A 12893-nucleotide genomic window follows, 5' to 3' on the forward strand; every position below is an offset into this window, starting at 1 on the left:
CACTCACCGAAAGGAGCCCCCACAGAGACCACCTGGCGTGTGACTCCATTTCCATGAACTTCCAGAACCCGCAGGGTGGTGGTTCTCCGTGTGGGGGTGCGGGAGAGGGAATGGGGGTAGCTGCCGATGAGAAGAGAGTTTCTTTTGGGGGTAGTGAACACAACTTCGTTACTATACTAAAAAACTGTGGAACTGTACACCTTAAATACTGTGAGTTTTATGGTATGTGAACTGCATCTTAAGCTATTATTTTAAAAATTTAAAAAGCAAGCTGAGCAGCCTGGCCAACATGGTGAAACCCCGTCTGTGCTGAAAATACAAAAATTAGCCCGGTATGGTGGTGCGTGCCTGTAGTCCCATCTACTCGGGAGGCTGAAGCAGAAGAATCGCTTGAACCCGGGAGGCGGAGGTTGCAGTGAAAAGAGATCACGATCATGCCACTGCACTCCAGCCTGGGCGACAGAGCAAGACCCTGTCTCAAAAAAAAAAAAAAAAAAAAAAAAGCAAGGTGCGGTTTCCAAACTGCAAGATTTTGAAATCTCTACTGCGATTGTTATGGTAACACGTCCCTGCAATGTGATAATGTCCCAATAATTTATCCGTATAAACATTTTAAAACCTTAACAAGTCCTTTCTCCGCCTTTGTTCCACTTGCGCCTCCTTGCCCCTCTCCCCCGGGCTCCTCCTCCCGGCTGGCCCTCCCCGCTGAAGTCACGGACGCGCTCAGCTGGCCCCGGGGTCTGGGTGCGCCCGCCCTGCCCGCAGTCGGCGAGGGACCCTGGGGGGTCTGCGGGGCGGGTCCAGGGGCGGCCGCGGTGACCTCGGGGCGCGTGCAGACCCCGCCCTCAGCGACCGGCCGCAGATTCCAGCCCACCTTGGCGACCTGTGGAGCCAGGGGCGGAGAGAGGAGGCGCAGGAGGACCCGCGACACAGCTCGGGATCCTCGCGCGCTGGGCCTCCGGCGCAGCTCGTGGGGTTCGGGAGGCCGGGACCCTGCCCGGGAGATGTGGACGCCGGGCGGACCCCCGGGGCCCGCGGGCTGGGACCGCCGTAGGTTGGGCGCGAGGTTGCGCGCGGCGTTCGCGGGACTGCAGGAGCTGCAGGGGCTGCGCGCCACGCAGCAGGAGCGGGTACGGGGCGCCCTGGCCCTGCAGTCCCCGCCCGCGCCCGCCGCGCCCTGCGGTCCCCACGGTCCCCACGGCCCCGAGCAGCAGCTGGAGGCGGGACTGGCCGCGCTGCAGGAGCAGCTGGTAAGGACCAGGCGCCGGGACTCGGGGCTGCGGGGTTTAGGGGCCACAGGCGCTGCTCGCTCCGGGTGCCGGCCCAGACTGTGTGTTAGTGGGAGGGGGGCGTCTGATGGATGGAGGGGACGTCCTTTGGGATTTGATTGGAATGCAGTTGGGTCTCCAAGGAGGGGGACACGGAGGCCCCGCGCGCAGGTGCCTAGAGGTGAAGCGCACAGATGAGGACCCTGAAAACTGCCCGGGGCTGCAGCCCGCGCTCCACCCTGCGTGGATGTGCGCCCACCCACGCCAGGATCCCGAAACCGGCAGATTTAGGGGAGACACCCTTTGGTTAGTTACAGCATTGTTCTGACCTACGGGTACTGACTGGCTTTCCCCTGGCGGAGGTCGGCTTGGGATCCTGGCATCACTTCCTGGGGTACCAGGTCCCCCCTGCTGTCTTGGGTTAGGGGCAACAGTGTCCGCGTGGTAAAGCGCACCCCGATTTGTCCTCAGGATGTGCTGACGTTTCTTACAGGTCGCGTCCCTGTAATAAAGTATTGGGGGAAAGCATGTAGCTGACAAAGGCCTCTTCAACTTTAAAATGTGACCTGACCTGTAAGGAGAGGCCTGTCCTCTGATCCAGAGGACAGACTCTTTGATTTCCTTGCCACCGGCCCTCTTCAGCACTACCTGGGTGCTCTGAACCCCTCCTTTCACACAATGAAAGAAATTCCACTCATTACCCCTCTGCTTATTATGTTATTGTATGATTTTGTAAAATTTACTGGAAACAGCGCACAAGAGTTTTCATGGTTGCTGTATTTTCTTAAAGACAAACTGAAAAGGCTAGAGAAAGATATCTGTTTACTTGTGTTACCTCTATTACACATAGTGAAATTTCTTTTACATTAGAAATTTAAGTCTGTCCTGTTAAAAGTTGCTGCCTTTAAACGTTGCCCACGTGAAGCTGCGGCATGACCCTCAGCCTAGCTGGCTCAGCCGGGTTGTTAAAGTAGCAAACTCTTCTGGATTAAAGAATCCCAGCGTCTGGGATGCCTCCCAGGATCCCGGTTATCTCCCGACCTTGTGGAAGCCGGAGGTGGCAGACTGTGTGGGATTAACCTGGGCCCCCAACTCTGCCCTGATGCCTCCTGAGAGGAAAGTAGCTGCTGTACAGACTTTGCTTACCCAGTGACCAAATCCTGACCGTGTGTTTAGGTCATTTGTGTGTTTGCACCCAGACACAATCTCAGCTTCTGCATGACCTCAGCTCAGCTTGCGACAGCCACAGATGTGTTACACACATGTGATGGGAAGGGGGTGCTGCTGAGATGCTGGCTTCAACTGTTCCGTCGAGGGGGTGAGAGTGCAGGTGATGATTAACTTGGCTTAGGAAATATACAAATCAAACTTGCAAGTGCTCAGCCTCTAATTACAAGTAGCCTTTTGGAAGAGAAGATCAAACAGGTTTTTTGTTTATTTTATTATTATTATTTTTAATGTGGGGACCAGAAGGAACATGCAGACTTTGCCTTGAAACTTTGTTCTCGGGACGGATTATGTGATCAAAAGAGAAGAATAATTGAATTTGTGTGACATCAGCCCAGGGCTTAACACTTTTGCATTTTTCTTACAGGGAAAAACATTAGAAGTGATAGCAGTTCTATAGTGCTGAATACAATGAAAAGCCTTGCTTGCTGGAATGGTTACACACTCCAGCAACTCCCAGCTAACTCAGGGTCCCCTCCGCCCACCCTGGTGCTCACCTGGCCATTGGTCATCATTCAGGTGTGAAGGCAGGAAGAACATTGATCAGGCCCTGAGCAGCTTTAGCCGACAGGAATTCTCAGGTGAGAATGATTGTTGGCATTTCCAGGGATTTTAACAGTCGGGAAAAGAGCAGCACTCATCACTTCAAGGCTTATCGCAATGTGCTGCACCTTTTTAATTGCTGTGTCACAAAGGAGAGTGCAGTAGGCGGTGCTTAGTAGGATTTTGTTGAATAAATAAATGAGTGGCTTTTATTGCTGCAACAAAAGGGAAAATGATTTCAGAATTTGGGATCTCCCTGTTCTGAGTTTCTAAGCTGATGAGATCCCCATGCCCTCCGACCCAAGTGGGTTTGCTGCTGCGTGGCCAATCCAGAAAAGGTTCACTCTGCGTCCTCATGTATGTTTGTGAGGAAGGTTGTCGTTCCCAAGAAGTGCCGGCCATTCCCATATTCATAAGGGTTAGGTTCCCCAACAAGCCCTAGATAGAAAGACTTCATCCACTTCCTGGAGCTTGGAGCCCACGAGTAGACCAAGAGCCTCATCCTTCACCATTGGGTACCGTCTCCACAAGGGTAGAGAGGCAGAGGGGCTCCGGGAGTCTGCAATGAAATCTTATCCTGAAGAATTTCCCCATCTTGCCATTGCTGGTCGTGACTTGTTCTAAAAGTGGCAGCTTACAACAATTCCTTTTCCCTGGCAGCTTCCCACATTCCATGCTGCAGGAGCAAGCTGTACGTCTGATTCTGCCGCATAAACTTGATGCCCGGCATTTTCCTTGGGCGGACTGTGCTTGCTTTGTGACCACACAGGGCAACCAAGGGAGGCAGGGTGCGAACTTGCTCAAGGCCACGCATTAGGGCCAGGCATCCCCTGGCTCGGTAGTGCTTTTTAATCCATGAGTCCAGTCTGTGAACCAGGAACCCCTTCGCTGTTGATTGACAGGCCTCTTTTAAACTTAGGTAATAGCGTTTACCTCTCTCCAGAATGGAGGGCACATAGCCTTGGAATTCAGGCATAGAACGTTTCCTTTGTGCATTCTAGCTCTCAGGGATAGAAAGGAGGTGTTTCAGATCCCAGGATACTGTCCGTATCCTGAATAGTAAGGCCTTTTTCACGTTTATCCTCCGCATGTGCCATAGAGGTGTTGCGATGGCTGGACTGTTGACTTGCACACGGAAAAGGCACAGCACATGGAAATCAGGTCATTCTCTTGCAGTGCATAAAGAATGCATTTCAAAGAAAGGGATTAGCCTTTTTTTTTTTTTAACAGCACCCCCTGGAATAGAAGTCCTCAAACTTTTTGTTGTCATAAGGAACTTTTGTGGTCCCTGGGAAGCTTGTTAAAATGCAGGTTTCCAGGCTTACCGGGTAAGGCCTCAGGAAATGAGTGGGGCCTGGAGCCTGGGGTCTGCAGGTATGCCCAGCTGATCCCACTGCCTGGAGAGGCTTGGTATGAGCGCCTTTATACCAGGCCCTCCTGCCCCTTCCCCAGGCCCGGGGGTTTGGCACAGATGCCCCCAGAGCACACCTTGGGCAAGGCTGCCTGGAGTTAGCCTGAACGCTTGCAGAGGGCCGCCTGGAGTTAGCCTGAACGCCTGCAGAGAGAAGTAGAGCACGGAGGCCACCCAGGGCTCGCTTGCTGCTGTGGAGTGAGTCAGTCCAATCCTGGACATGCGTGGAGATCACACTCTGAGGCTGGCCTTGCAGTGGACTCTCCTCCTTCCTGGCCGCATATATTTTGTGACTGTGAGCACAAAGTCTAACCCTAAGAAAGAGTTAATGTAAAGCACGGTCATACAAACCCCAAGTTAGGGACAGCAGTCGGGGTTAGGGACAGTGGTCAGGGTTACAGGCAGGGAGTAAATCCTGAATGGTGGAGTCCTGCAGACGCAGACGGGACCTGAGGACGTAATAAATAACCGGTGAGTGCCTGAGAGCTCTGTGCGTCCTGCGGCCCCTAGACCATTAATCAGAAACCAGCAACTGAAGGCCTGGCTGGCCAAACATTAATCACAAAGCAATTAACCCAGCACAGATACGGGGGAGGGAAGGGGGCTGGAGGAGGAGGACAAAGCCGGCTGGGGTGCAGGGGCTCCCCTCCTTCAGGAGGAGAGTGTGATTTGGAAGAGGAGAAGGCACATAGATCCTTTTAAACGTTGAGGTGTGGCCTCACCAAGGAACTTGATGTTCTGTCGGTACCTTGGGTTTTGTTTTACGATAGGAAAAAGAAAAATCATGTGCTGTGAGAATCCACGCTTGCCCCTTTGTTTGGATCCAAGCTTCCTCTTCGCATAGCTGGTGTGGGAAAGCCCGCCTGTGCGCAGGCTTGGTTGGTGGTGCTGTTCACTTGGATAGCGGTTTACCTGTGTAAAAGTGTGGAGGATAAGAAGCCAGTATGTTTACATGAAGCTGGGTGATGCTGGAAGCATAACATTTTGATTAAATTCAGGATTGGTTTTTGCCGTGTTCACATTCACAGATAATATTATGGCTTCAGATTCTGTCACTGTGCAAACTTTGGAGGTTGTTGGGAGGCCCCGGAGTTGGGTCCTGGAGGAGGAGGTCTGCTCCTGGCACAGAAGCTGTGCACTGGGTCGAGCCCGGCCTCCGTCCCCTCATCCATGCTGATAGTAGGCACTTGCGTTTGGAAAATCGGAGAAGTCTTTCTCTCATCAGAACAGGAAAGCATTGCAACCTGCCTCTGTTTTGTAATGATTTCTCATATTGTGGAAATTACTGAAGTCATTCCTCGAGGCCCAGGTTATGGGACTCAGGGGAACTGCCCATTTCCCACGTAAAATTTGAAATATAATTAATCATTTTCTTAAGAGAACCAACCACATAATTACATTCATTAATTATTTGCCTTAATCGTGATTGTTCATCAAAACAAGAAATGTTTTAGAATTGAAAGAAAAGCACACACACGTATACACACACATGCTCATAATAAGCCCTTTAGAGTTGGGGAAGCCGAGGCCGGGAGAAGGCGCAGCCTCTCAGGGCAGGGCTGTGATGGAAACTTCTAAATACACAGTCCCTTGGCCAGGCACATGCCTGTAATCCCAGCACCTTGGGAGGCCAAGGCAGGTAGACCACTTAAGCCTAGGAGTTGGAGACCAGCCTGGGCAACATAGCAAGACCCCACCTCTACAAAAAATACATAATTAGCAGAGCATGGTGGTGCATGCCTGTAGTCCCAGAGACTTGGGAGGCTAAGGAGGGAGGATCACCTGAGCCTGGGGAGGTTGATGCTGCAGTAAGCGGTGATCACACCACTGCACTCCAGCCTGGGCAACAGTGCAAGACCCTGTCTCCAAAACAAAACAAAACAAAAGATCCTGACGGCCGATTTTCACGCTGCATTTATTCCAGGTAAAGCTGACAGTTTCCATGTTTTGCTGAGAACCTTCTCCCCTGGTAGCTCTGCCAAAGCCTGTAACATTTCACAATGTTACTTCTTCTATCAGGGAAGGGGAAGGGACTTATTAGTGAAGGAGGAGCTTTTCTTTCTTTCCAAGGGACTTTCTTACCTTCTTGAAAAGTCAAAAGGTTTGTGCTCCGCAGGCACCAGGAACCCAGAGGCGGCTGAGTAAAAGGATGCCACTGCACCCAGGCACAAGATGCGTAAAGCATTACACAGGAGGGTAAACCCTTACGCAGGCTGAAAAACTCAGCAAAATAGAAGGTGCAGGTTGTTCCTGTCTACCAAAAGGAGGTGTTGCTTTTGATCCTGATTTCAATCTCATAAGCTGTAGTATACTGTATCCTTATAAAGAAATGTAATTTGGAAAGTGCGGATAAGTGAAGCAGCCTGAACTGGAGAAAACCCGTGTGTGTATGTGTGTGGGGGGAATGGGTGTCAGTAGACCTTTCTTTTTCTGACAGTGGAGCAAGAAAATTGCTTCAGTATGAGCAGGGGGAGCAGCCGGATTTAGAAGATGTGTTTCGTGTGGACTTCGGGAGTTCAAATTGCATTCACAATGCATGGTTCACCCCTTTGAGCCTTAAGTTTTGGTCTCCGTAGGTACAATAGTTCCCTTTCTCTTCTTTCCCTTCTCAGTCCCGGCTGAGACAGCAGGACATCGGCCTGAAGACCCACCTGGACCAGCTGGACCTGCAGATCAGCAAGCTGCAGCTGGATGTGGGCACAGCCTCAGGGGAGGCCCTGGACAGCGACAGCAGGCCCAGCTCAGGTACCAGGGTGCCCTGACCTCCTGGACACAGGGGCAGGCACGCAGCCCAGGCAGAGGTGAAGCCTGTCCCACCAGCCCGTCTCGGGCTGAAATTCCATTCCACTGCTCTCCCAGTGTCCGTGCAGGGAGGCGGCCGCTTCATCAGGCTGATCTGAAAGTTAGGAGGCAACACGGAAGCCTTTCTCAGGGCATATATATTAATTGGCTACCTCGCTCTTATTTTTTTAATTTGCAAAAATCACACTGTGGTCTAAGTGACATCGCTGGACTCAGGAGGCCTGGGGCTGAAGCACCCCCCCAGACTGGTCTCCTTCTCAACTTGGCAAGCGCCAGGGAAGAGAGAGAGACAGGGGCCAGGGGCCTGTCCTCAACGGGCTGAAATCCAGAGGAAGAGGCCACCCCTTAGGCAGGCATCGACCACCCAGGACTAAAGGGACCACTTGCCAGGAAAAGGGAGGGCCAGTGCTGCCAAGTGGGGGTGGAGTGGGCTCTCACCGACTCACTGACAGCCCCTGGGAAGAATCCTGAACATCTTCACCTGAGCCACACTCTCCCAGGCCGGCCGTGTGGACGATGGCCCACAGCCTCCGGTAGCCTCAGCTCAGGGGTTTCCCTGGGCCCCCCTGTGCCGTGACAAGCTCAGGAGGAAGGGGGTCCCTGGGCTCTTCTGGATGGGGGTCACTGACCTGCCTTGTCTGCTGTGTCCAGGCTTTTACGAGATGAGCGACGGTGGATCCTGCTCCCTGTCCACGTCCTGTGCCTCTGTCTGCAGTGACCACATCTCTCCCTCGCTGGGCAGTTTGTTGCCTATGGCCCAGGCCCCCAAGGCCAGGCCCAGCATGGGGGACTGGAGGCCCCGGTCGGTTGATGAGACTGCTGTGCCAGCATGGAGACCCCAGGCTACCGAGGAGGGCACCAGGCCCCGGGGCAGCATGGAGAATGCAGGCCAGCCGTGGGGCACATTCTGGCCCAGGCCGGTGTCTACAGGTAAGAAACCGCCAGGGAAGGTGGGGGTCTCATCTCAGGCACAGAGGATGGCGGAGTGCAGTCCCCAGCTGTTGAGGGCAGAGTGAGGGACCCCACATGGGTGCGCCCTCAGGCTCTAACGGATGCTGGAAGGCCTCCGTGGGCCATGTGGTGGTTTGGATGGAGGCAGGAATCAAACGTGGCCATGTGCATCACCACTGGCTCTTCTAACACACAGCACTTTTCCCTGTATTTAAAATGGACATCAGCAAGCTTAAAAACGATCCTTCAAAAACCCTGGATCCACTGGTGTTTGGAGGGAGAGCGGGGTTGAAAGCGCTGGTGGGGAGAGAACAGGGCTCATGCCTGGATCCCACCTGCGGGCCCGGGAGGGGCTGTAGTTGTCTTCAGACTGTCTCCAAAGGCACAGATGTCATTTTTGGCCTTGTTTTATTTGTAATACAAGGCCTGGTTTAGTAATAACCATTTGGTCTTTTCTTACTGAGAAGCCCCGTGATTTCCTCCAGGGCATCTGCAGGGACTAGCTTCATGCCCCTGGCCTCCCTCGGGGCTCCATCCCACTGCTGCGGGGCCTCTTCAGCCTCCAAGCCTTCAGGGAAATAAGGGCGCTGAACTGGCGACTCTTACTCCCCATGCGTTCTCCTTCAGGGGGAAGGATGAGAATGAGCTGAGGGGGCTGTGCCGCAGGTGCAAACAGGGCCCCGCACCCTGTGTCTAGAGGCAGACAGGGCCCCGCGCCCTCTGTCTAGACACAGACGGATCCACGCGCCCTCTGTCTAGACACAGATGGGGCCCCGCGCCCTCTGTCTAGATGCAGACGGGGCCCCGCACCGTGTCTAGATGCGGACCCCGGTGACTGGAGTCGCCGCCTCCCGTGGGACCCAGGAGTTCCTCCAAGCAGTGAATGAGCAGCGCTTCCTTCCTGGCTGCATTTCATGCATGAAATGAAATCAACAGCACATGAAATCCTCTCCGTGTTACGTGTTTGTTCATTTTTCTCGTTCCTAGGTGATCTTGACAGAGCCCTGATGGCAGACACGGGGCTCCAGAAAGCCAGCACAGGTGCTGAGCTCCTCGGGCTCCTCTGCCAGGGGGTGGACCTCCCGCTGCACATGTCAGACCCCAAGTATCGGCAAGACCTGGTGTCCCAGGGCGGCAGGGAGCTGTACCCGTACCCCAGCCCCCGGGTGGACCTTCCGCTGCACATGCCAGACCCCAAGTATCGGCAAGACCTGGTGTCCCAGGGCGGCAGGGAGCTGTACCCCTACCCCAGCCCCCTGCACGCGGTGGCTCTGCAGAGCCCCCTGTTTGCTCTGAGTAAGGAAACCCCACAGAGCGGTGGTCCCTCGTGCCCCAGGGAGACCCCCCCAGGCCCCGCAGGTCTGAACACCATCCAGACTGGGCCGGTCCTCGAGGCTGGTCCGGCCAGAGCCAGAGCCTATATCGACAGGCTGCTGCATCTGTGGGGCCGGGAGACCCCAGCAAAGGGTAGTGGGGGAGAGCAGGGACCTCTACGGCATGCAGCGTCCCCACCCCCACAGACGCAGGGGGGCTGCAGTACAGATGGTGGAGGGCGACTATTGGTCTTCGCCCCAGGGAGGGAGGATGAGGGAGGGCCAGCTCGAAGCAGGGGTGCCAGCAGGGGCCCCCGGCAGCAGGGATCCATGCCTCTTGAGGGTCCCCCGCACCCTGGCAACCTTCCAGAGGAGCCCTCGAACAGCCGCGTCCTCAGGGAGACCATGGCACGGCCCTCTCCCAGCTGGAAGGCCCAGCAGACACCCCCAGCTCAGGACTGTGGACGAGGCAACGTCATATCCCCATCCAGGATGCTGGACAAGAGCCCCTCACTGGCCCAAAGTGCCTCTGGGCACTTTGCCCACCCTTCCTTGGCTGCCAGTCTGAAAATGGGTTCCCCCAAGAGCAAGGCTGAAAAAATCAAGAGAAGGCCCACAGACAAGGTGCTGAGGTTTGCAAGGCAGCCGCCGCTTCTACTGGAGAGGCCTGAGGGAGCCCCTGCAGCCGCCCAGCCGTCCCTGGAGTGGGACCCTGCCCACTGGTCCCCAGGGAGGGGTGGGCTCCAGCGGAGGCCGGCCCTGGCCTGGGAGGCACCCGGGCGCTCCTGTTCCGAGTCTACCCTCTACCCCGTGCCTGTCCTCGTCCCCCTGGCGGTGGCCCCGCAGGAGAGCCACCGGACCTCAGCCCAAGCCCTGTTCCCCTTTGAGGCCGCACTGCTCACCTCGATGGCCAGGAGGAAGCATCGCCGCTGGCAGTCCACTGTGGAGATTTCGGCCCGGGCCCGCCTGGCCAGCTGTCCCGAGTCTAACCTGGTGCCCCCCAGGCCCGTGGCCAGAAGAGCAGGTGGCCCACAGGCCCGGGGCCGGCCCTTGCTGGTCCGCCAGGACGCCCACACTGGGAGCAACTCGGAGCCCTCCAAGCACTCGGCTGAGTGTGACCCACGGTTCCCCTCAGTCATCCCGGAGAACAGCGAGGGGGAGTCCAGTGACCACACCACCAACCGATTCGGAGATCAGGAGTCCAGCAGCAGCGACGAGGAGGGCGGTGCCCAGAGCAGGGACTGTGACCTGGCACTGGGCTATGTGGCGGCCGGGCACACGGAGCTGGCCTGGACCCAGGAGGTCCCGGTCAGCTCGGGGCCACTCCTGTCCCCCGTGCCCAAGCTGTGCCGTATCAAGGCCTCCAAGGCCCTGAAGAAGAAGATCCGTAGGTTCCAGCCGACGCCCTGAAGGTCATGACCATGGTGTGAGGCGCAGTGACTGCATCAGGAGAAGCCTGCTGCACACAGGGGCCCTTTCCCCGCAGCGTCCTGTGCATGTCTGGGTTTCAGTGTCATCTCGCCAAGCCGCTTTATCTTCCGAGGCCACCATTTAACAGGAGTCCCCTCCTGTTACACGCTCTGCCCGGGGAGTACGCCGTGAGTCCCCGCGCCAGCACAGACTTCCATGCAGAGCTCTGGTTTCAGATGCCAGCAGACTCCCCGGCCGACCTAGCGTCTCTTTTCAACGTCTGCCCAGGATACTGCTTCCGGCAGGCGCCTTGTTTCCACCTTGTCATCCTCCCATGGCCTTCCCCTGCCCTCCCTGCCCTCACTCCCCTCTGGCTGGGGAAGCGTTTCCCAATCCTTTGACCATTCCTCCCCAGAAGCATTTTAAAGAGGCGGTTGCAGGACTCTGTGCTGGAAATTGAATTGAAGTTTAAACTCCACGTTATGCTGTCAGTGTACACAGACAACCAAATTATGCCATGATCTCAAATAAAAGGAACTTTTTCTTTCCTCTTAACTTCCTTCTCTCTGTTTCCTTGGGTGGCACATGGTAGGGGCACCATCATCTTCATGCCTGCCCGTCACAGGGCACACGCCAGCTTTGGGCGGGGAACGCACCTTAAGAGTGAGTAGAGACTAAACTCTGGTTTAGTATAAAAAGTAAGGCATAGGCCGGGCGCGGTGGCTCATGCCTGTAATCCCAGCACTTTGGGAGTCTGAGGCGGGCAGATCACAAGGTCAGAAGATCAAGACCATCCTGGCCAACATGGTGAAACCCTGTCTCTACTAAAAATACAAAAAACAGAAATACAAAAAAATTAGCTGGGTTTGGTGGCACGCACCTGTAATCCCACCTACTCGGGAGGCTGAGGCAGGAGAATCACTTGAACCTGGGAGGTGGAGGTTGCAGTGTGCAGAGATTGCGCCACTGCACTCCAGCCTGGGTGACAAGAGCGAAACTCTATCTCAAAAAAAAGAAAAAAAAAAAAAAAAGTAGGGCATAAAAGTGTTTTGGGGGAAAAAAAAACACTTTTTTTTTTTGGTGTTTACTTTTCCAAACGGAATTATCCTCAACTCTTCAAGAAGAAAGATAGCAGTGTTTTCAGGTAAGCTGCCTGGTGAGGGTCACAGCATTTTCAAATCAGAAAGCAGCTTTCTCCTGAAAGATAAAAGGAATTTGCCATGAAGGTGAAGAAGGCCATTGAAGCCCCCCGTGGACATCCTGGGCTCCTCAGGGCAGATGCAGCTGGGCAGGATCGTTGGAAGGAAGCCAGTCAGAAAACCAGCAGAAGACAGGAGTAGATTTGGAAGGAGGCGTGAAATATTCCTGGAACAAGGAGTTGGTTTTAGATGCCTATAGGGAACTTCAGATCTAGAACAAAGCGGAGGTGAGGGGGAGGCTGCGCTGAGCTCCCTGACAGTGAAGACAGTGGGGGCAGGGTCTGCTCTCTGTGCAAAACACAAGAAAATGTAAGCATTTCCAGGGGCCAGAGCAGACAGATTTAACACCCATTGAGCTCGTCTGTGTGCCGTTTCACCTGCCCTTCCTGAAATCTGCTTCCAAACAGAAGGCCAGAATCTTCCTCAAGCTTTTTAAAAACCTGCATTGAAATTTCAAAGGATGATTCAAACTCACTCACGGATGGGGGTTTTACCGTAAAAGTTAATTCACAGGGTGTTTTATAAAAATGGCAACATTTTTAGGATGAAGCGTGGCTTCTCCAGGACCACTGAGCAGGTGAGGTTGTGACGACTGCCCCGTAGCCTGAGTCCCCGTCCTCACTCAGGACTGTGGGCCCAGCCTCAGTCCACGCATTTTTTTTGAAGCTGACCATGCTGAAGACATGGCTGGGAAGTTCATTAAGTCATACGTTCTGGTCATTCACTGGGGCTTTCCACAGGAGCTCTGAGTGCACTATCCAGAAGGAGC

General features: G+C 54.7%; 2 protein-coding genes across 2 annotated transcripts; both read left to right on the forward strand.

Annotated features, from left to right (window-relative positions):
- Nucleotides 1–739: 739 nt before the first annotated feature.
- On the forward strand, nucleotides 740–9383 carry LOC117098093 (dapper homolog 2-like; the record flags this gene model as incomplete). Its single annotated transcript, XM_033236566.1, has 4 exons — nucleotides 740–1250; nucleotides 7062–7194; nucleotides 7903–8181; nucleotides 9190–9383. Coding segments are annotated over exons 1-4 (852 nt in total), but the record flags the coding sequence as incomplete, so codon positions are not given.
- Nucleotides 9373–11480, forward strand: DACT2 (dishevelled binding antagonist of beta catenin 2). The gene has a single exon (XM_033234198.1). The coding sequence runs from the start codon at nucleotides 9387–9389 to the stop codon at nucleotides 10923–10925; it is 1539 nt and encodes a 512-aa protein (XP_033090089.1). The 5' UTR covers nucleotides 9373–9386; the 3' UTR covers nucleotides 10926–11480.
- Nucleotides 11481–12893: the final 1413 nt, after the last annotated feature.

This window comes from Trachypithecus francoisi, unplaced genomic scaffold (genome assembly GCF_009764315.1).
Source record: "Trachypithecus francoisi isolate TF-2019V2 unplaced genomic scaffold, Tfra_2.0 Lachesis_group15, whole genome shotgun sequence".
Taxonomy (NCBI): Eukaryota; Metazoa; Chordata; class Mammalia; order Primates; family Cercopithecidae; genus Trachypithecus; species Trachypithecus francoisi.